The sequence below is a fragment of the Halichondria panicea genome, chromosome 3, assembly GCF_963675165.1.
Source record: "Halichondria panicea chromosome 3, odHalPani1.1, whole genome shotgun sequence".
NCBI lineage: Eukaryota > Metazoa > Porifera > Demospongiae > Suberitida > Halichondriidae > Halichondria > Halichondria panicea.
Window position 1 is genome coordinate 201,139 of NC_087379.1, and position 24,241 is coordinate 225,379.

At 43.6% G+C, this 24,241-nt stretch overlaps 2 protein-coding genes and 1 pseudogene across 6 annotated transcripts in view; all 3 read right to left on the reverse strand.

The window, feature by feature from the left end:
• LOC135333481 (nuclear pore membrane glycoprotein 210-like) overlaps positions 1-24,241 on the reverse strand; it is a 43,428-nt gene that overhangs the window by 4,665 nt on the left and 14,522 nt on the right. Inside the window, exons 1-3 of one of the 5 annotated variants that reach the window (XR_010393926.1) lie at positions 3,020-3,228; positions 1,796-1,935; positions 1,321-1,427 (exon numbers count right to left, since the gene is read on the reverse strand). The exons of 1 other annotated variant lie outside the window; for it this stretch is intronic. The gene's annotated coding sequence lies outside the window, so the exon portion shown is untranslated. Of the gene's footprint in view, positions 1-1,320; positions 1,428-1,795; positions 1,953-3,019; positions 3,229-6,313; positions 6,706-10,608; positions 10,808-24,241 lie in introns of those variants that run through there. 3 more of the 5 variants (XR_010393924.1, XR_010393925.1, XR_010393927.1) reach the window with 3 other exon arrangements.
• Positions 14,476-24,119, reverse strand: LOC135333467 (phenylalanine--tRNA ligase beta subunit-like; annotated as a pseudogene).
• On the reverse strand, positions 17,571-20,363 carry LOC135333422 (E3 ubiquitin-protein ligase TRIM71-like). The gene is made up of 2 exons (XM_064528381.1): positions 20,021-20,363; positions 17,571-19,886 (listed from the first exon to the last, which is right to left on the reverse strand). Exon 2 carries the CDS (start codon positions 19,874-19,876, stop codon positions 17,633-17,635), a length of 2,244 nt encoding a protein of 747 aa, XP_064384451.1. The 5' UTR covers positions 19,877-19,886; positions 20,021-20,363; the 3' UTR covers positions 17,571-17,632.

Consider the following 24,241-nt stretch of genomic DNA (forward strand, 5'->3'; position numbering starts at 1 on the left):
CAACAATAAAATCCGCAAAAAACCTAAATTATTACTAGTAAATACACACGATCTTGCCAGAACGCAATAGTTAGATTTTCTGCTGATTTGGCTCATTTGCAGGTTTTTCACCCGCAAAACATTCTATAGTAATACGGTAATACTGATCACTGGAACCTGATAACAGTGTAGATACTGCTTACTAGCATTCCAAACACACACACACACACACACACACACACAAGTAATTATATAATGACAGCACCTGCGGTGCTGATACCTCGGTGGAGGTGCCAAAGCTATATAACATAATTATGCCTCGGTGCGCATGCGCAAGCGAGGTATACGGTAGTGTGTGTGTGTGTAGACTGCTACAGCTGCTCAAGGATGAATCAAGTGCAAGTAAGAGTTTCTATAGGCTTCTAGTCATGTTTACTTGGATTTTAATTCGTGGATTTGCAAATAATGCTTCGTTCTCGAGTTATGCCTAGTTTTGCTTACTTGGAATGCCATTGCAGCCTTTTCAGAAGAGCACGTAGCCAAACTTGTTTACCGAGTGTTGCTACTCTACTTAGTCGTTAGCTCTGCACTAGAACGCTAGCTATTGGTAGCTGCAAGAGTGAGAAGAGAGCTGCAAGGCTCTGCTAATGCAGCCATTAATTTTAGACTTGAACTTTTGGCATCGATCGTTTTTAACAATCATGGTCGATCATTACCCAATCTCTGAGTTTTTGCATGCAGCAAAATTAAATTGTTTATCATGTGCATAAAAGCTGCTTTATGTTATGTAGCTTTGGCATCTCCACCGAGGCATCAGCACCCGTGGTGCTTTCATTATAGCTAGCTTTTATACACACATTGATTGATTTATAATTATCATGACGAATAATTTTGCTGCATGCGGGAAACTCAAATAGTGGGTAATGATCGACCATGATTGTTGTTAAAAACGATCGATGCCAAAAGTTTAAGTCTAAAATTATGGCAAGTCAGCAGGTCAGCAGAGCCTTGCAGCTCTCTTCTCACTCTTGCAGGTACCAATAGCTAGCGTTCTAGTGCAGAGCTAACTACTAAGTAGAGTAGCAACACTCGATGAACAAATTTTGCTACGGACTCTTCTGAAAAGACTGCAATGGCATTCCAAGTAAGCAAAACTAGGCATAACTCGAGAACGAAGCTTTATTTTGCAAATCCAACCATTGCAAGCCGAGAAAACATGACTAGAAGCCTATAGAAACTCTTACTTGCACTTCATTGATCCTTGAGCAGCTGAAATAGTCTACACACACAGACACACTACCGTATACCTCGCTTGCGCATGCGCACCGAGGCATAACAAACCTCACGTGCTTTGAACTTGTAGAGGACAAAATCTCTCTTGACCTGACACCACCAGTAGCAGGTAGAAGGTAGGCAGCAATCACTGCATCATCCTCCAGAGCTGTCAACTGGAGTGGGTGTGTGTGGGTGTGGGTGAGGGTGTGTGTGAGGGTGTGTGTGTGTGTGGTGGTGGTGGTGGTGGTGGTGGTGGTGGTGTGTGTAAATAATCAATAAAAATTATACCAATAACCAAAGACTAATAATGCCTTGTGTTCTTCTCCCTGTTCCAGTATAGCTACCTGGTAGAATGGTCGATTTATGTAGCTCCCAACATATTGTGTGTAAATACTTGAGAGACCTAAACTCACTCTAATTAGCCGAGTCCCTAGGCTACCATTTGTCCCAACAGGCCATTTATTTGTCATAATTATTATTTTCAGCACGTTAGTTTGGCATACAGGTGTCTTAGTTTTAAAGTAAGTTAACCACTTCTCACTGATCTCCTCAGCGATGATAATGCTGCTCAATCTGATTGGCTGAGTGGACTGAGCTGTGAGCTCCGCCTCCCGAGAGCATCCAGACTCCTCTTCCAAATACAGCGGCTTCACTGACACTATGTCCGGTTTAATGCTCAACCTGTGTGTGTGGTCAACCTGTGTGTGTGGGTGTGTGTGTGTGTGGGTGGAGTGTGTGTGTGTGTGTGTGTGTGTGTGTGGAGTGTGTGTGTGTGTGGAGTGTGGGTGTGTGTGTGTGGAGTGTGTGTGGAGTGTGTGTGTGTGGAGTGTGTGTGGGTGTGGAGTGTGTGGGTGGCATAATTTTATTGCAGGGCACTATAATTGTAGCCTCCTTCGCAGCCTCTCCTTTTTCTGTTCTTTGTCACAGAAGAGAAAATTGGAGGAACAAAGAAAGAAAGAAGGAAGCAACTAAGAAAAAGGAGAGCCTGCCTTGCTAAGTCGCGTGATCCCCTACTGACGTAGACAAATTTTAACGAGCGTGGGCGAGAGAAAACCTCAATAACTGTCCTCCCACACAGTACTTGGAGCGCATTTACCAGGAACATAATCTGTTATGAACAGTACAGTACAGTGCAGTAGAGTCAGCCTTTGTGAGACCTTTAGTCAGTAGAGGAAGTATGAAAGACTAGAGTAGAGTAGACTATACTGCTGTAATAATTATATCTACTAATCAAGTGGGTCTGTTCTGAACTCAGGAAAAAAAACTGAGCTAAATTTAGATATTTAGTCTCTTTAGTCTTTACTAGGTAAGCCCTTGTCTACGATGTTTCCACGCTTAATTCTGGCTTACTATCTACGATGCTAACAGCTTTTATTTAGAGTTTGCAATGCGTAGGCATGCTGTAGCTTTTTGCTCTGTCAGGCTCCGCCCAGCTAGTGATTGCCCACGTTCATTTTCACTCGTCTACCACTCGTCTACCGTCACGCGACTTAGCAAGGCAGGCTCTCCTTTTTCTTAGTATCTTCCTTCTTTCTTTCTTTGTTCCTCCAATTCGTCCCGTATTTTATCTTATTGAACTACAGTGACAAAGAACAGAAAAAGGAGAGGCTGCGAAGGAGGCTACTATAATTGGAAGCTGGAATTCACTGAGTAATATTATTTTTAGGCCTAAATCTAATTACATCAAGCTTAATTAACTATTAACTGTAACTCACGGTCACCAGTATCACCCTCCCCTACACACACACACAGTAGGTACACTGACCAAAAGAAGCAACCTTGAGGGGAGCTCAGAGTGAAGTTAACCTTTACTCCAGTGCTGGAGGGGACATAGGGAAGTAAAACCACCGATACGTTCAGCTTCCCCAGAGAGCTGGCTTTATGAAGGAAGCAGACAAGTGTGAGAACCGTGGCTGCATGCTATCAAGGCTGCCTTCATCTTGATATCTAGTAGTATAGGAGAGAGAGTTTATAGCGTCCACATGGCTTTCTGATCTCTGACCCCATATGCAACACCCCCTCATCTTGAGCAGCCCCTCCCCAACTTTGTTTGCAGAATAAGCTAACAAAATTTCTTTACACAAATTAATAATAACACACTCATGCACCAATGCTAAGACTCAGAGTCCAATTGTTTGATGTGGTGTAGCACTGTGTCCATGGAGGGTCTGTCCTGAGGGAAGTGAGAGACACAGGAGGTGATGAGTGGGTGGAGCTCCCACCACACACCTTCCATACTCAATAGCAGACTAAGAAATACAGCAGCTTCAGGAAATCTGGCATTCACCACTTCACAAGCAAGCACTCCAAAACTGTACACATCATCTTTGTCCATGCACGAGACTGTGGGGGGAGGGAAAATAGGTTCAGGAAATTGATCACATAAACATAAATAACACAATCTACAATTAAATAGACAGTAGTGTACAACACAGGAATAGGGACAGTACTATCCAATGAGAGGTTAATGGATTGTGAATGACACTGTACAAGCTTGATTGCGTTGTAACTATAAATGGGAAATTGCATGACCAATCTATTGAGCAAATTTCGCAATTCGTAATTGAAAAGTCGCTGTATTTTAAACCCGATAATAATTATTATAGTACCAGGAGTTCATGTACTCCTGATGTAGTACAAAATGGGATCATCATAATTATACACGTATAATAATTATTATTACAAGCCATGTACAAGACTATGTAGCTGGTACCCTACACAGGTTTAGAATTTAATATCGCATGCATGCAGGCTGCTATTCCGTGAAAATTAAATCCGCGAAAACCTTTCAACGGTCATTCTACGAAAGTTTATACCCTACCCGCTATACGGTATACAGTACACACTGACAGTGGTGTGCCCGGAATATCTTAATTTTTCAAACCTCCATCTCATAAATGATCCTAGTAAACTATAGGCCTTATTCTGTGGGCACATCTCTGAGTACAAGGGTCAGAGAATAACGAGCAAATTAGGTACACAAATAAATTCTAGAGAATGGATTACAAATTTCCCAGCAAACCTAGTGATGGATGACTATCGACACACCCACTACTTAACTGTAACTGTTTCCACATTAACCCCTTTGAAACGTACGTACCTTCCTCGTAAAAAGCCTGCACACTGAAACGTTCGGCTCCTCCCCCAACAGCAGCTCCCTCGTACGAGTTGTGATCTCAATACGCTCAATTGAGGCTACAAATACGTCACAACGCAGTGTCTGCCCCGTGGCTGCGTGTGTGTGTGTGGGGTGGGGTGTGTGTGTGTGTGTGTGTGTGTGTGGGGGGGTGTGTGTGTGTGTGTGTGGGGGGGTGTGTGTGTGTGTGGGTGTGATAAAGTTATGGCCGTTCAACAACCCCATCAGTTTAATCAATGGTCCGAGGACTGCATGTTTACGTTGCCAAAACTTGAATTCAGTGGATCATAATTATTTCAACAATTTTCTGATTTTGTGTAAGCTTAGAAAGAGACCTCAAAGTTCATTACTTCCGAAAAACAACAAATTCTGGCTACAACAAAATTTTAGATTGAAAAACATAATTTGAAAGGTCTCTTTCTAAGCTTTCAGAAAAAAATATAGTGAGAGTTTTGACATTAAATCAACGGAACTAAAGTTATGGCTTTTGAAAGATGTTCAACTATCCCTCCCCTGCATGCTAACTCATCAATTTCGGCCATTTATTGCTAAACAGGAGATTAGAATGGAGTGTGCGTGGGAGTTGGATAATCCTCTTTATGAGCTCCTAGCAATACATATTGCATAATGTACAGTACCTCCGTTTATCAAAGTGAGCCGTGTTTTTGGTATCCATGGCTACCACTAGGGACTTCCCCTTGGTCCTAGTGGTGAGCAATCCCCTCCACCTCACAAGACCATTCAGTCACCTGATATAAAAAATGTATTACAATCTGAATTATACAACTGTCTACTACACTTTTCTTTGATGCAAATGTTCATATGAACTGTTCTTACGTGCACTTTGTACTCTAAATATTGGTACAGCTCAGGATAGTGACGTTGAACCTATAGCGGTAGACCAGTTTTCATTTTTGTATGATGCTCTACAATACGAAAAATACGAACATTTCTACCTCACGTAAATTACTCGCTATACGGTAATTATTATTACAAGCCATGTACAAGCCTATGTAGCTGGAACCCTACACAGGTTTAGCTCTCAACAAGCTAGCTAGCACACTCACATTCAATTGGTGCTGGTATTTGAACTCTGTTTGGGGGTCCCAGAGAATGACGAGGTGTTTGGGGGTCACTTGCACTGGGTCGTTGATCTCCACCACCTGGTGCTTGGTTATGAGGGTCGGGAGGTCATGAACCTCACCAGTGTCTGAGTGCTGCAAACAGTCAAGTAACTCAATGACATTATCAGGAATGATCAGAGCCGTGGGTTATAGTGAGGGCGCCCTTGTTTAGAGGGTGATTGAAGAGCAGTATTTCATTAGACGTCAGTTCTGGTGGATTGCGAAGGAGGAGAGAAAGAAAGAAATTGACACTCAGGGAGCTGTGTGTGTGTGTGTGTGTGTGTGTGTGTGTGTGTGTGTGTGTGTGTGTGGGCGTGTGGATAAGTACAGTATGGTGTGCAGTATAATAAAGAATTACATGTACTGTGTACTAGTATACACGTTGCATGCAGTCAACACAATTCCACCAACCTTATGATACTGGGATACCAGACTACATTATGTTCTGGTGGTTCAATTTCAATGGTTTTATGAAGCTCTATAAAATAGCACAATCAACCCCCACATTATGAGCAACAAAATGTTAGAAAAAGACCAGGACTGTAGTCCATGGTATTTAGCTGAAATCTGGCTATAATAATGATCAATTTTAAGCATACCAAATGAATGAGCTCCATTTAACTTAAAAAAAGCTCCCATAACTTCAGAAAATTGAAATCAGACTACCGAAATTCAAGTTACAGGTTCTCAAAGTGGTACAGCCACCACTGTACACATGTAACTCTTATAGGAAGTTCTATCAGAGTAATGGTATGCTAAAATCAGTGGCAAAAGTTGTCCCCCTCAACAACACACTTACTATCTGAGTCCTTGTGTTGTAGTGAGGAGGTCTGGGGGGTGCATGGGTAGAGCATTCTGATTGGACGATCACCACGTACATTGAAGTTCCAGTCCGGTGACCCTTGACCTCTGTGAGTGGAGTCTCCCCACTGTCGTATTGGTCAGCTCCAATGAATACTGCTCTGATGGCATGGTGATGACCTCTAACCTCCCATACTTCCATCTCTCCACCCGAACTCGACAAAGGACAGTGGAAGAATGTACACATCCATGGAGGGTTGTAGAATCATGTTCTCAATGACTAGTAGCTTGATGATATCAGGCTCCACCCCCTGTCACGCCCTCTCCCTCAGACAGACCTTGACCTTGGCCGTACCAGTTTTGACGCCCACCACCAGCACCATGGAGACCCTGCAGCGGAGGGGATACTAAAGGTACGACTATAACAGGAGAGACTCAGTACACGTACACGTACACAGGGACAGCATGGGCAAAGAATTCACTGGTTTCAATTTCAATATTCATTAGCAATGTTACAATAACTCAACAATTTAATAACAAAAATAAACTAGGAAAATATTTGCACTCTATTGTTGCCACTATCAGACACATACACCACACCACACTGGTCTACTGCTATGCCATAAGGATCGTCGAACTGTCCTGGTCCAGATCCATACGATCCAAACAACTTGAGAAACACTCCCTCACACGTGAACACTGAGACACGATTGTTCCCCCGCTCCCCCACATACACCAGATCATCACTGTCCACACAGATGCTGGCAGGGAAGGTAAGTTCTCCATTTCCACCGCCTTTCTTCCCAAACTTCCTCAGATAGCCACCATCGGGTGTGAAGACTTGCACTCGATGATTATAATAATCAACCACATACACACAACCACTACGATCGGATGCAACGTCCCAGGGATAGTTAAACTGTCCATTACCACTGCCATAGCTGCCGAACTTGCTGGAGAATGTGAGGTCAGAGTTGAAGATATGAACACAGTAAGCACCAAAATCAACCACATACACCTTCCCATTGACACTGTTGACACAAACACCAATCGGATTGTTAAACTGTCTAGGACCATTGCCATGACTACCAACTGCTGTTATCAGGTCTCCTCCACGTGAGAACTTCAACAGTCGAGGATAACCATTGTCCACCACCAGAATATTGTCATCACCGTCCACTGCAACACCACAAGGACCATTCATCTCCCCAACAGCTGTGCCTCGAGTGTCTAATGTTCGCAGCTTGTCTCCTGTGGGGCTAAATATCGAGACAATACCAGCAACCTGTTCAGCCACAATTATCTCCCCAGCTTGGTTGAGTGCCACTCCACAAGGTCTTGAGATCATTGATAGTCTTGATAACAGTTCCTAGTTTATCGATCGGAGTCTTGACTGCCACAGGGAATGGACTTCCTGCCACCTCCTCTCCACCCACTCTCACGATCAGCTCGCTGGCCCCGCCCACTGTCAGCTGGTAGGAGATCTCGTACTCTCCCTTCCCTCGTTCCTTCACAACACATTTTGTGGCTTTGTAAGTTATTTTCGAGATAAGTTTGGCTTCTGGCGGTGCTGAATTTTTGGGAGAGAGAAATCGACAATGTGCAGTTACTTTTTGATGAGCGATCGCTTTTTGAGGAATATTAACACAACACAAGGCACCGAATTGTTTGCAATCTTTGACTAGCTGAGCAGAAGGCATAAAACAGGTGTTGGTTGTCTCACGAGGCTCTAGGGTGTTGGGGTCAAAGGTGTCCACCAGCTCTCTCACTTGCTTCACCACACCTTGCTTCATCTTGAGCACGTCTCCTGGAGACCCGGTACGAACGCTCTCCCTCACGAAATGCAGGCAGCTGCTACGTTGGGTTTGGAGGATCTCCACCTCCTCTCGCTGAGCAGAGAGGCTCTTGAGCTGTTGTTGGGTGTGGCCTTCCAACTCGGCCATAAGCTCCCCCTCACGAGCATCAAGAGCTCGGCGAATCTCATCAAATTTTGAGTGGATATTGGTCGCAAGTTTTCCTCCGTGTTCAATAATTTCGGCATGTCGTCCATCCAGATTGACGAGAGCTGTGTCGGTGGCCTCTAGCTGTTTCTCAACGGGTCCCAGGGAGTCCAGGATCTCTTTCTTGTGGCTCTCAAAGGTGTCGGCAATCACACAGTACTTGTGGTCTTTGTGTATATGAATGATGCAATCTCGGCAAATCAACTCCCCACAAGGTTCGCAATAAAGTTTCATTTTCTCGTCGTGTTTAGGGCAGAGAGGGGATACCTTCTTTGGGGAGACCAAGCGAATCAAATCTCCCTCCACTTTTTCGAGAGTAACGACTTCGTGATTCTTGAGCTCGTCCCATTCTTTGTGCATATCGGTACACTTCTCGCAGATGAACTTGGTGCATTGTCGGCAAAAGCTGGTGGCTTTACGATTGGTAACAGAACACTTCTCACAGGCCAATTTCTGAGGCTCTTTCACCTTCTTGAGTGTTTCCTGGATGTCAAAGAGATGGTGTACATTGAAGGCAGCCTGGAGGCCACTCACACCAGTGGGGGGTAGGGGGGTGGGCCGGCGACACTTGGGGCATTCCAGCTGGCCTTGTCGATTGTGGGCAACTATATCCTCGAGACAATGTTGACAGTAGACGTGGAAACAGGAGAGCAGTCGAGGGTTGGTGTAGGGCTCCAGACAGACTAGGCATGACAGCTGGTCCTCCACTTTGGAGAGAGCTTCTTGAGCAGCACTCGGCCTCTCAGCCATTGACACAAAACTGAGGGGGGAGAGAAAAGGATAACAACAGGCTAAAAAGGGGGCGTGTCAAGCTTTATAATAATAATAGCAAAGAATTCAAGCAACGAAAACTACAAACGAATGTATCAGAACATGTACAATAATTATGCTCACCTTTAGAAAAGTGTTTAGTAGTAGAAAGAAAAGCTCAAAGCTTGGCAAAAGCAGCTATAGACTCACAGCTCTCACAGTGACAGGTCAGGTGATGCATGCACAACAATATTCATAGGATCAAAGTATTGATTATGGTTAGACCATAATGGTACACACATACTTGTGGCTATATTGCCTAGCAACATTCTACACCCACTCTATTGCTAGCCCTCTGACCAGTTGCCTGAGATACAGACAACACACACTCATACAATGTCACCCTCCATGTTAACAACACTCCATACCATGTTGAAATTGATCTCACATTATGCACCCAATGCACACACACACAAGATCACAAAATGTATTCAAATTCATCATAATACAAAATCAGCATACATACATACATACATACATACGGATGATAATCTCTATGTGTATAATTATGTTAGAACACTCTTAATTGGGTCCATGAGATGCATGGTTGAGTGGACTCCATTGCCCCACCCACTCACACCACCGGCCTTCTCTTGTGGTCGGGATATTTACGTATCAAAACTTTTCGTGCTAATGACAATAATCCAGTGTTGAAGGAATGAGCAATATATACAAGCTCAACAACGCACCAGGAGATACCCAGCGAGACAGAGACGAAACAATCAACACTAGGCAATTATTTCCAAATGCTCATTGTCCATCACAACCCAATGCCCATACAAGCAGCCTGAGACCACTTGTGTACAAGGAACAAACATCATTATTGAGAATACACACATTGATTAAGAGTTGGTGCAACTGAAACCCAGCCTTCAAAAGAAGCTCTAAAACTGTCAGACAGTGGACTAGTGGACCTGCTAGACCCAACCCAATCACTTAGACCAATCTACACACACGCAGTTTCCAAACTGAACATAACACCCACCAAAAGAGAACAACCTGAACAATCCCTTACAGATACACCATAATTATATCTACAGACGAATGACATTTTAACCGAAATCGAATTATGTAATAACTTACAACTGTACACTCAAGTGTATTCACGAATGCCCACTTTAGAAGCGTACATTGACCAAACAAAACCAGAATTGGATGAGAAACTAGTCTAGTCTAGCTCTTTCTAAGCTTTAAGCAAATAATTAACATTGGATCAACGGTACTAAAGTTATGGCTGTTTAAATGTGTTTAACTACCCCTCCCCTCAAGAAGAGTACGTTAGATCTTTAATGGTTACTAAAGCACACTAACTACAAACAAAAGGATTATATGTACTAGCCTCGTTCACCGGCCTACCCTGGGATCCAGGCTATAATTATATGTACATGACATAATTATGTACAGTACATGACCTTGCAGTATTGACCCTAAACACACACCTGGGTACATACTGTCAAGGAGGTCATGATGAACACACACTAACCTGAGGAGATAGGTTCTCCCTGGAGAGTACGGAGGGCAGGTACTGGTTGGAGGAGGCCGTGAGAACAGCTGCACCAGACACACCTCCCAGTCTCACACACACTAGAGCTGCACAACAGACACACCAGGATGGAGCACGCCCAGTTTCCCGATTACCTTCCCACGTACACACACCTCTGCACAACGGCCCGGGAAATAGGTACAGTGTGTGTGCAGGGGAGGGGGCGGTAAACACAAGCAGTGCAGAAGTGTGGGCAGTGAGCAAGTGTAGTTGTAGGAATTAATTTTCTGACAAAATAATCTTCCCAACACATACACTTCAAAAAACCTCAAGGCCATTTATTCCCAACAAACTGGACTGAATGCATATACAGTAGTTCCTTCACAAGTCCCTAACACACATACACAGCTGTGCTTATGCAACCCTCACCTTCAGCTGCCTTGAGGAAGTATCCACTGCCATCTTTGATGAAGGACACCTCCAGCAGTTACATGACACGGTCCAGTAGTCCATGGATCACTTCAAACCCGGGGGTACGACTATAATACACTGCACACAACCGACGATGGTTCCGTGTTCCCACATCTACAGCATAGGACACACAAATTAGTGAGCTTTGGCACTGCGAGCAATTAGCGGTTTTAAGACACTTTAATTGTATACAATAGTGCTTTCTCAGAGCTACAGAATGTGTCTTTGAGTTTGTTAAATAGGACGTTCCTAACACAAGTTATGGCCTCTAAAAGATAGCTCTAAAAACAAACCTGATTTTTCAACAGCCATTACTTTAATACTGTTGATCCAATGTCAAAAATGTTATGATTTTCTGAAAGCTTAGAAAGAGACCTTTCAAATGATGTGTTTCGATCCAAAATTTTGTTGGGGCCATAATTTGTAATTTTTCCGCCTTGGACCATGGGCTATTATTCATGGTATGGCCAAATTGGCAAATACTTTTATCTCTCAAATATAAACTTTGATGACACCATTTGAAAGGTCTCTTTCTAAGCTTTCAGAAAATCAGAAAATCATTGAAATTGTATCCACGGAATTCAAGTTATGGCAGCTAAAAGATAGCTCTGAAAACAGGCCTGATTCTGAAAAAACACCCACACCTTTCCCTAGAAAACAGAAGATTAAATAATGTCAGCACTTCCGTCTCACAAAAACTGCTTACCTTGCAAACAGTGTCCTGGCCAGATAAAATCTTATTCTTCTGTGGAGTGAACCCCAGACCAGCCAGAATACAGCCAGCTCTGTGAGTGAGTGAGCACAGTGTGTAAGATGGTACTTGATCTACTGGGTACAGTTACCTTGCTGGTGCTTTGTCAGCGTCTATCTCCTGTAGTGGAAGGTATACCTCAGCCAGCTCATCAGAAGCGCTACACATACAGAGGGAGGGGCAGATGAAAGGTAAATAAAGTACTGAAAATAACTAGTGTTCAAGCTGGCGCTGTGCTAATGCCTCTCGCCATGGTTTTGCTTTCGCTGAAAAGTATTAGAGTGTTATATTAGTTTCTATAATGAATTTTGTATTAAAGTTAGCTTATCTATATAAAGTCACTGAGAAGAAAAGACTTATTTACATGCATCTATTGTTGTATTATGTGGCTTACTGGGACCTCAAGAAAGAAGAAAATTGATTCTTCCAGGATCTGTAGTTCAGTGTATATAATATCTAAGAAGAAAAGACCTGTGTACATGCATATTGTTATCTACCGTATAGCGCGAAATTTTCGAGGGGCTTAATTTTCGTGGATTTCGTGGGTTAGCAATCTATTGTTATATGGTAGTGTTTTGTGGCTTACCAGGCCCTCAAGACAAAGATGATTCTGCCTGGAGGATCTGGATCTGGATCTTGGATATCACACATGGGGAATGAGCGCGCATGCGCATTACATCCACAGGAATAATTAAAGGGTGTGTCCAAAGAGATCAATTTCACAAAATGGCTACTGCTAGCTAGCTAGCTGTTTTAACAGATATTTTCTGAGTATTGTAGCTAACAAAAAGCTAGCGCTTTAGTGCAAGGCTAACTCGAATAGAAAGTTTGTGCGGACAGATGACGCTATGAAAGATTCTGAAGAGACTGCAACAGCCTTCAATGTGAGTCAAACTAGCCATAACTCGAGAAAGAAGCTTTAGTTTGTTAATCCACGAATCAAAATCCAAGAGAACGTGGCTAGAAGCCTATAGAAGCTGTTAGTTTTCGTTACATTGCAACCGTTGAGCAGTTATAGCTGGAATACACACACACACAGACAGACAGACAGACAGACAAACAGTCAGCTTTACCGTATCCCTCATGCGGCTACGCCTCGAGGCATAACTACTGAAAATATACACACAAACCATAATCATACGAATGCTCACTAGCAGTCAAACACACAGTACACTACACACTAGGACACCTACACACTGGTAACCCTAATTATAGCTGGACACCAATTTGGTAATAAAATTCATTATTGTAATTTTACTGTACTTAAAACACCTCCCCCCACCCCTAGTATACAGACCTGCCTGCTGCTGTGTCCTTGTCCCCTGAGGCCATGCAGTAGCTCCCCCTCTCTAGCGAGCAGCTGCACTCTTTCAGTGTCACACTTGAGTACAGTATCCAGTGCTAGTGTGTTGTCCCCGGTGACCTCTTGCTCCACGTGTAGTACACTCACACCAGCTGGTAGACGCAGCTCACGACACGCCATAGAGGGTGGACTTGCCAACACCTGCACTTGTGTGAGGGGTGTGGTTAAGGCAGGGGAGAGACACACATGTATCACTACAAGTATGCTAGCTGCATGGTTAGATATCTGACACTATGTCCGGTTTAATGTTCAACCTGTGTGTGTGTGTGTGTGGGTAGGAGTGTGTGTGTGTGTGTGGGTAGGAGTGTGTGTGTGTGTGTGGGTAGGAGTGTGTGTGTGTGTGTGTGTGTGGGTGGGAGTGTGTGTGGGTAGGAGTGTGTGTGTGTGTGTGGGTAGGAGTGTGTGTGTGTGTGTGTGTGTGGGTGGGAGTGTGTGTGGGTGGGAGTGTGTGTGTGGGTGGCATAATAATTATACGTGATCATTAATTATTTTTATTGCACTATAATTATATAATAATTATTGGACGCTGGAATTCACCGAGCAATATTAAGCCATGTTAAAATTGTTTTTAGGCCTAAATCTTTGCACCAAGCTTAATTAACTATTGACTGTAACTCAGGGTCACAGCTTGCACCAGTATCCCCCTCCCCTACACACACACAGTAGGTACACTGACCAAAAGAAGCAACCTTGAGGAGAGCTCAGAGTGAAGTTGACCTTGACTCCAGTGCTGGAGGGGACATAGGAAAGTAAAACCACGGGTACCTTCAGCTTCCCCAGAGAGCTGGCTTTATGAAGGGAGCAGACGAGTGTGAGGACCGTAGCTGCTATCAAGGCTGCCTTTATCTTGCATGATATCTAGTACAGTTTTCAGTGAGTCCACATGGCTTTCTGATCTCTGACCCCATATGCAACACCCCCTCATCTTGAGCAGCCCCTCCCCCACTTTGTTTGCAGAATAAGTTAACAAAATTTCATTACACAAATTAATAATAACACACTCATGCACCAATGCTAAGACTCAGAGTCCAATTGTTTGATGTGGTGTAGCACAGTGTCCATGGAGGGTCTGTCCTGAGGGGAGTGAGAGACACAGGAGGTGATGAGTGGGTGGAGCTCCCTCCATACACCTTCCATACTCAATAGCAGACCAAGAAATACAGCAGCTTCAGGATATCTGGCATTCACCACTTCACAAGCAAGCACTCCAAAACTGTACACATCATCTTTGTCCATGCACGAGACTGTGGGGGGAGGGAAAATTGGTTCAGGAAATTGCTGATATAAACATAAATAACACAATCTACAATTAAATAGACAGTAGTGTACAACACAGGAATAGGGACAGTACTATCCAATGAGAGGTTAATGGATTGTGAATGACACTGTACAAGCTTGATTGCGTTGTAACTATAAATGGGAAATTGCATGACCAATCTATTGAGCGAATTTCGCAATTCGTAATTGAAAAGTCGCTGTATTTTAAACCCGATAATAATTATTATAGTACCAGGAGTTCATGCACTCCTGATGTAGTACAAAATGGGATCATCATAATTATACACGTATAATAATTATTATTACAAGCCATGTACAAGACTATGTAGCTGGTACCCTACACAGGTTTAGAATTTAATATCGCATGCATGCAGGCTGCTATTCCGTGAAAATTAAATCCGCGAAAACCTTTCAACGGTCATTCTACGAAAGTTTATACCCTACCCGCTATACGGTATACAGTACACACTGACAGTGGTGTGCCCGGAATATCTTAATTTTTCAAACCTCCATCTCATAAATGATCCTAGTAAACTATAGGCCTTATTCTGTGGGCACATCTCTGAGTACAAGGGTCAGAGAATAACGAGCAAATTAGGTACACAAATAAATTCTAGAGAATGGATTACAAATTTCCCAGCAAACCTAGTGATGGATGACTATCAACACACCCACTACTTAACTGTAACTGTTTCCACATTAACCCCTTTGAAACGTACGTACCTTCCTCGTAAAAAGCCTGCACACTGAAACGTTCGGCTCCTCCCCCAACAGCAGCTCCCTCGTACGAGTTGTGATCTCAATACGCTCAATTGAGGCTACAAATACGTCACAACGCAGTGTCTGCCCCGTGGCTGCGTGTGTGTGTGGGGGGTGGGTGTGTGTGTGTGTGTGTGTGTGTGTGGGGGTGTGTGTGTGTGTGTGTGTGTGTGTGTGTGTGTGTGTGTGTGTGTGTGTGTGTGTGTGTGTGTGTGTGTGTGTGTGTGTGTGTGATAAAGTTATGGCCGTTCAACAACCCCATCGGTTTAATCAATGGTTCGAGGACTGCATGTTTACGTTGCCAAAACTTGAGTTCAGTGGATCATAATTATTTCAACGATTTTCTGATTTTGTGTAAGCTTAGAAAGAGACCTCAAAGTTCATTACTTCCGAAAAACAACAAATTCTGTCCACAACAAAATTTTAGATTGAAAAACATAATTTGAAAGGTCTCTTTCTAAGCTTTCAGAAAAAAGTATCGTGAGAGTTTTGACATTAGATAAAGTTACGGCTATTGAAAGATGTTCAACTATCCCTCCCCTGCATGCTAACTCATTAATTTCGGCCATTTATTACTAAACAGGAGATTAGAATGGAGTGTGCGTGGGAGTTGGATAATCCTCTTTATGAGCTCCTAGCAATACATATTGCATAATGTACGATACCTCCGTTTATCAAAGTGAGTCGTGTTTTTGGTATCCATGGCTACCACTAGGGCCTTCCCCTTGGTCCCAGTGGTGAGCAATCCCCTCCACCTCACAAGACCATTCAGTCACTTGATATAAAAAATGTATTACAATCTGAATTATACAATTGTCTACTACACTTTTCTTTGATGCAAATATTCGTATGAACTGTTCTTACGTGCACTTTGTACTCTAAATATTGGTACAGCTCAGGATAGTGACGTTGAACCTATAGCGGTAGAGCAGTTTTCATTTTTGTATGATGCTCTACAATACGAAAAATACGAACATTTCTACCTCACGTAAATTACTCGCTATACGGTAATTATTATTACAAGCCATGTACAAGCCTATGTAGCTGGTACCCTACACAGGTTTAGCTCTCAACAAGCTAGCTAGCACACTCACATTCAATTGGTGCTGGTATTTGAACTCTGTTTGGGGGTCCCAGAGAATGACGAGGTGTTTGGGGGTCACTTGCACTGGGTCGTTGATCTCCACCACCTGGTGCTTGGTTATGAGGGTCGGGAGGTCATGAACCTCACCAGTGTCTGGGTGCTGCAAACAGTCAAGTAACTCAATGACGTTATCAGGAATGATCAGAGCCGTGGGTTATAGTGAGGGCGCCCTTGTTTAGAGGGTAATTGAAGAGCAGTATTTCATTAGACGTCAGTTCTGGTGGATTGCGAAGGAGGAGAGAAAGAAAGAAATTGACACTCAGGGAGCTGTGTGTGTGTGTGTGTGTGTGTGTGTGTGTGTGTGTGTGTGTGTGTGTGTGTGGGTGGGTGGATAAGTACAGTATGGTGTGCAGTATAATAAAGAATTACATGTACTGTGTACTAGTATACACGTTGCATGCAGTCAACACAATTCCACCAACCTTATGATACTGGGATACCAGACTACATTATGTTCTGGTGGTTCAATTTCAATGGTTTTATGAAGCTCTATAAAATAGCACAATCAACCCCCACATTATGAGCAACAAAATGTCAGAAAAAGACCAGGACTGTAGTCCATGGTATTTAGCTGAAATCTGGCTATAATTATGATCAATTTTAAGCATACCAAATGAATGCTCCATTTAACTTAAAAAAAGCTCCCATAACTTTCAGAAAATTGAAATCAGACTACCGAAATTCAAGTTACAGGTTCTCAAAGTGGTACAGCCACCACTGTACACATGTAACTCTTATAGGAAGTTCTATCAAAGTAATGGTATGCTAAAATCAGTGGCAAAAGTTGTCCCCCTCAACAACACACTTACTATCTATGACCTCTGTGAGTGGAGTCTCCCCACTGTCGTATTGGTCAGCTCCAATGAATACTACTCTGATGGCATGGTGATGACCTCTAACCTCCCATACTTCCATCTCTCCACCCGAACTCGACAAAGGACAGTGGAAGAATGTACACATCCATGGAGGGTTGTAGAATCATGTTCTCAATGACTAGTAGCTTGATGATATCAGGCTCCACCCCCTGTCACGCCCTCTCCCTCAGACAGACCTTGACCTTGGCCGTACCAGTTTTGACGCCCACCACCAGCACCATGGAGACCCTGCAGCGGAGGGGATACTAAAGGTACGACTATATAACAGGAGAGACTCAGTACACACGTACACAGGGACAGCATGGGCAAAGAATTCACTGATTTCAATTTCAATATTCATTAGCAATGTTACAATAACTCAAGAATTTAATAACAAAAATAAACTAGGATAATATTTGCACTCTATTGTTGCCATAATCAGACACATACACCACACCACACTGGTCTACTGCTATGCCATTAGGACCGTTGAACTGTCCTGGTCCAGATCCATACGATCCAAACGACTTGAGAAACACTCCCTCACACGTGAACACTGAGACACGATTGTTCTCACTCTCCCCCACATACACCAGATCATCACTGTCCACACAGATGCTGGCAGGGCGGTTAAGTTCTCCATTTCCACTGCCTTTCTTCCCAAACTGCCTCAGATAGCCACCATCGGGTGTGAAGACTTGCACTCGATGATTATAATAATCAGCCACATACACACAACCACTACGATCAGATGCAACGTCATAGGGATAGTTAAACTGTCCATTACCAATGCCTTTACTACCGAACTTGCTGGAGAATGTGAGGTCAGAGTTGAAGATGTGAACACAGTTAGCACCATAATCAACCACATACACCTTCCCATTGACACTGTTGACACAAACACCAAAATGATTGTTTAACTGTCCAGGACCATCGCCATGACTACCAACTGCTGCTATCAGGTCTCCTCCACGTGAGAATTTCAACAGTCGATGATTACCACGATCCACCACCAGAATATTGTCATCACCGTCCACTGCCACACCTTGAGGATTCTTCATCTCCCCAACAGCTGTGCCTCGAGTGTCTAATGTTCGCAGCTTGTCTCCTGTGGGGTTAAATATCGAGACAATACCAGCACCCTGTTCAGCCACAATTATCTCCCCAGGTTGGTTGAGTGCCACTCCATCAGGCCTAGGTGACTTGAGATCACCGATAGTCTTGATAACAGTTCCTAGTTTATCGATCGGACTCTTGACTGCCACAGGGAATGGACTTCCTGCCACCTCCTCTCCACCCACTCTCACGATCAGCTCGCTGGCCCCGCCCACTGTCGGCTGGTAGGAGATCTCGTACTCTCCCTTCCCTCGTTCCTTCACAATACATTGTGTTATCTGATTCGTTGATTTTGATATAAGTTCGGCTTTAATGGTTGAGGACGGAATTTGGATCAGCTGATGTTTTATGTTTGAAGTTTGAAGACTGGCAACTACTTGCACTCTGGTCTTGTCGGGTCTTTTTGTAGGGGTAACAGTTACTGATGGTATGCCAATGGCTCCAAATTCTTTGCACTCTTTGACTAGCTGAGCAGAAGGCACAAAACAGGTGTTGGTTGTCTCACGAGGCTCTAGGGTGTTGGGGTCAAAGGTGTCCACCAGCTCTCTCACTTGCTTCACCACACCTTGCTTCATCTTGAGCACGTCTCCTGGAGACCCGGTACGAATGCTCTCCCTCACGAAATGCAGGCAGCTGCTACGTTGGGTTTGGAGGATCTCCACCTCCTCTCGCTGAGCAGAGAGGCTCTTGAGCTGTTGTTGGGTGTGGCCTTCCAACTCCGCCATAAGCTCCCCCTCACGAGCATACAGAGCTTGATGGATTTCATCAAATTTCGAGTGGATATTGGTCGCAATTTTTCTTCCATGTTCAATAATTTCAGCATGTCGTCCATCCAGATTAACGAGAGCTGTGTCGGTGGCCTCTAGCTGTTTCTCAACGGGTCCCAGGGAGTCCAGGATCTCTTTCTTGTGGCTCTCAAAGGTGTCGGCAATCACACAGTACTTGTGGTCTTTGTGTATATGAACAAGGCAATCTCGGCAAATTAACTCCCCACAAGGTTCGCAATAAAGTTTCATTTTCTCGTCGTGTTTAGGGCAGCTAGGGGACGTCTTCTTTGGGGAGACCAAGCGAATCAAATCTCCCTCCACTTTTTCGAGAGTAACGATTTCGTGACCTTCGAACTCCTCGTATTCTTTATGTATGCTCGTACACAGGTCGCAGATGAACTTGGTGCATTGTCGGCAAAAGCTGGTGGCTTTACGAGTCGTTTTGGAGCATTTCTCACAGGCTAATTTCTGAGGTTCTTTCACCTTCTTGAGTGTTTCCTGGATGTCAAAGAGATGGTGTACATTGAAGGCAGCCTGGAGGCCACTCACACCAGTGGGGGGTAGGGGGGTGGGCCGGCGACACTTGGGGCATTCCAGCTGGCCTTGTCGATTGTGGGCAACTATATCCTCGAGACAATGCTGACAGTAGACGTGGAAACAGGAGAGCAGTCGAGGGTTGGTGTAGGGCTCCAGACAGACTAGGCATGACAGCTGGTCCTCCACTTTGGAGAGAGCTTCTTGAGCAGCACTTGGCCTCTCAGCCATTGACACAAAACTGAGGGGGGAAAGAAAAGGATAACAATAGGCTAAAAAGGGGGCGTGTCAAGCTTTATAATAATAATAGCAAAGAATTCAAGCAACGAAAACTACAAACGAATGTATCAGAACGTGTACAATAATTATGCTCACCTTTAGAAAAGTGTTTAGTAGTAGAAAGAAAAGCTCAAAGCTTGGCAAAAGCAGCTATAGACTCACAGCTCTCACAGTGACAGGTCAGGTGATGCATGCACAACAATATTCATAGGATCAAAGTATTGATTATGGTTAGACCATAATGGTACACACATACTTGTGGCTATATTGCCTAGCAACATTCTACACCCACTCTATTGCTAGCCCTCTGACCAGTTGCCTGAGATACAGACAACACACACTCATACAATGTCACCCTCCATGTTAACAACACTCCATACCATGTTGAAATTGATCTCACATCATGCACCCAATGCACACACACAAGATCACAAAATGTATTCAAATTCATTATAATACAAAATCAGCATACATACATCAACACTAGGCAATTATTTCCAAGTGCTCATTGTCCATCACAACCCAATGCCCATACAAGCAGCCTGAGATCACTTGTGTAGTGCACAAAACAACAATTTGTAAATGTTCAGCCATAATTATGTCCGAACAAACAAACTGGCCATTAGACAAAATTGGTAAGACACATAATGTTTGTCAATCAGCAAAGAACAATGATTACAGTATGAAAAGTTCAAATAACATAAAAAAAGTATCGCAATCAGCTAGCAAGTCATCTTCACCTTGACTAGTTTTCATGACGACGAATCTTCTCTCTACACCACGGGAACAAGGAGTAGCACTATCGGTAACCATCGGATCCTCAGGACCTGGCCTAGACCTTTCACTATTACTTGAAAGCCTACATGTAGCTAGCCAGCTAGCTCATACTAAAATAATAAGCTGACATAGCAATAATTGCCATGTGGATAAATGCGTATTGCCAATACTTGAGCAGACATTGAACCAAACAACAGTAACTGTTACTTAGCTCGAAAATAAAGCTATTTGTGCGGAAAATGGCAAATGGCCGACTGTTATTAACAAACATCATTATTGAGAGGGATTGAGAATACACACATTGATTAAGAGTTGGTGCAACTGAAACCCAGCCTTCAAGAGAAGCTCTAAAACTGTTAGACAGTGGACTAGTGGACCTGCTAGACCCAACCCAGTCACTTAGACCAATCTACACACACGCAGTTTCCAAACTGAACATAACACCCACCAAAAGAGAACAACCTGAACAATCCCTTACAGATACACCATAATTATATCTACAGACGAATGACATTTTAACCAAAATCGAATTATGTAATAACTTACAACTGTACACTCAAGTATATTCACGAATGCCCACTTTAGAAGCGTACATTGACCAAACAAAAACAGAATTGGACGAGAAACTAGTCTAGTCTAGCTCTTTCTAAGCTTTAAGCAAATAATTGACATTGGATCAACGGTACTAAAGTTATGGCTGTTTAAATGTGTTTAACTACCCCTCCCCTCAAGAAGAGTATGTTAGATCTTTAATGGTTACTAAAGCACACTAACTACAAACAAAAGGATTATATGTACTAGCCTCGTTCACCGGCCTACCCTGGGATCCAGGCTATAATTATATGTACATGACATAATTATGTACAGTACATGACCTTGCAGTATTGACCCTAAACACACACCTGGGTACATACTGTCAAGGAGGTCATGATGACCACACACTAACCTGAGGAGATAGGTTCTCCCTGGAGAGTACGGAGGGCAGGTACTGGTTGAGGAGGCCGTGAGAACAGCTGCACCAGACACACCTCCCAGTCTCACACACACTAGAGCTGCACAACAGACACACCAGGATGGAGCACGCCCAGTTTCCCGATCACCTTCCCACGTAAACACACCTCTGCACAACGGCCCAGGAAATAGGTACAGTCTGTGGAGTGTGTGTGCAGAGGAGGGGGCGGTAAACACAAGCAGTGCAGAAGTATGGGCAGTGAGCAAGTGTAGTTGTAGGAATTAATTTTCTGACAAAATAATCTTCCAAACACATACACTTCAAAAAACCTCAAGGCCATTTATTCCCAACAAACTGGACTGAATGCATATACAGTAGTTCCTTCACAAGTCCCTAACACACATACACAGTTGTGCTTATGTAACCCTCACCTTCAGCTGCCTTGAGGAAGTATCCACTGCCATCTTTGGTGAAGGACACCTCCAGCAGCTACATGACACGGTCCAGTAGTCCATGGATCACTTCAAACCCGGGGGTGCGACTATAATACACTGCACACAACCGACGATGGTTTCGTGTTCCCACATCTACAGCATAGGACACACAAATTAGTGAGCTTTGGCACTGCGAGCAATTAGCGGTTTTAAGACACTTTAATTGTATACAATAATGCTTTCTCAGAGCTACAGAATGCGTTTTTGAAATAAGACGTTTCTAACACAAGTTATGGCCTCTAAAAGATAGCTCTAAAAACAAACCTGATTTTTCAACACGCATTAACTTTAATACCGTTGATCCAATGTCAAAAAATGTTTATGATTTTCTGAAAGTGACCTTTCAAATGATGTGTTTCATTCGTTGGGGCCATAATTTGTAATTTTCCGCCTTGGACCATGGGCTATTCATGGTATGGCCAAATTGGCAAATACTTTTATCTCTCAAATATAAACTTCGATGACACCATTTGAAAGGTCTCTTTCAGAAAATCAGAAAATCATTAAAATTGGATCCATGGAATTCAAGTTATGGCAGCTAAAAGATAGCTCTGAAAACAGGCCTGATTCTGAAAAACACCCACGCCTTCCCCCAGAAAACATAAGATTTGGGCCCGAATGCAATCACTGATCTTATAAGCACACCATTATTATTGTAGCACTACCAAATAGTTACTAAATATCTTTTACTTTGGAAATTGGACATTCCTACTATACTCAAGTTAAGACCTCTCAGAGCTATCTACAGTGAGCCTATACTTGCATGTAACTTCTGCCCACCTTTCTCTGTGTCCTTCAGCACAATGTCAGAGATCTCAAAGATCTTCATGGGCAGAGGCATCTTCTTGTTTGCTGCCACAGTCTTGAGTAGTCCGGAGAGGAGGGTCGTCCGGGCCACCTATTAGGATGACAAAGGGAGGCCAGTGAACAACAGGGGAGGGCTAAAAATTCTTGAAACAGAAGTTTCAACAAGAGGTATAATAACTCGATACAGTGTCTTATACCTGAAACTCTAGAGTCTTTAGGTTGCTGATATGCACAGCAGGTATGTCTTTAATATCCTTCCTCAACCTCATGGATATGTCATCCCTGGAGCACTGTCTGTATCTCCGGAGTGAACCCCAGACCAGCCAGAATACAGCCAGCTCTGTGAGTGAGTGAGCACAGTGTGTAAGATGGTACTTGATCTACTGGGTACAGTTACCTTGCTGGTGCTTTGTCAGCGTCTTTCTCCTGTAGTGGAAGGTATACCTCAGCCAGCTCATCAGAAGCGCTACACATACAGAGGGAGGGGCAGATGAAAGGTAAATAAAGTACTGAAAATAAGTACTGAAAATATACACACAAACCATAATCATACGAATGCTCACTAGCAATCAAACACACAGTACACTACACACTAGGACACCTACACACTGGTAACCCTAATTATAGCTGGATACTAATTTGGTAATAAAATAATTATTGTAATTTTACTATACTTAAAACACCTCACCCCCCCCCCCCCCTGGTACACAGACCTGCCTGCTGCTGTGTCCTTGTCCCCTGAGGCCAGTAGCTCCCCCTCTCTAGCAAGCAGCTGCACTCTCTCAGTGTCACACTTGATACACTATCCAGTGCTAGTGTGTTGTCCCCGGTGACCTCTTGCTCCACGTGTAGTACACTCACACCAGCTGGTAGACGCAGCTCACGACACACCATAGAGCGGAGGAGGGTGGACTTACCAACACCTGCACTTGTGTGAGGGGGTGTGTGGTTAGGGCAGGGGAGAGACACACGTGTATCACTACAAGTATGCTAGCTGCATGGTTAGATATCTGACACTATGTCCGGTTTAATGTTCAACCTGTGTGTGTGTGTGTGTGGGAGTGTGTGTGTGTGGGTGGGAGTGTGTGTGGGTGGCATAATAATTATACGTGATCATTAATTATTTTTATTGCACTATAATTATATAATAATTATTGGACGCTGGAATTCACCGAGCAATATTAAGCCACGTTAAAATTGTTTTTAGGCCTAAATCTTTGCACCAAGCTTAATTAACTATTGACTGTAACTCAGGGTCACAGCTTGCACCAGTATCCCCCTCCCCTA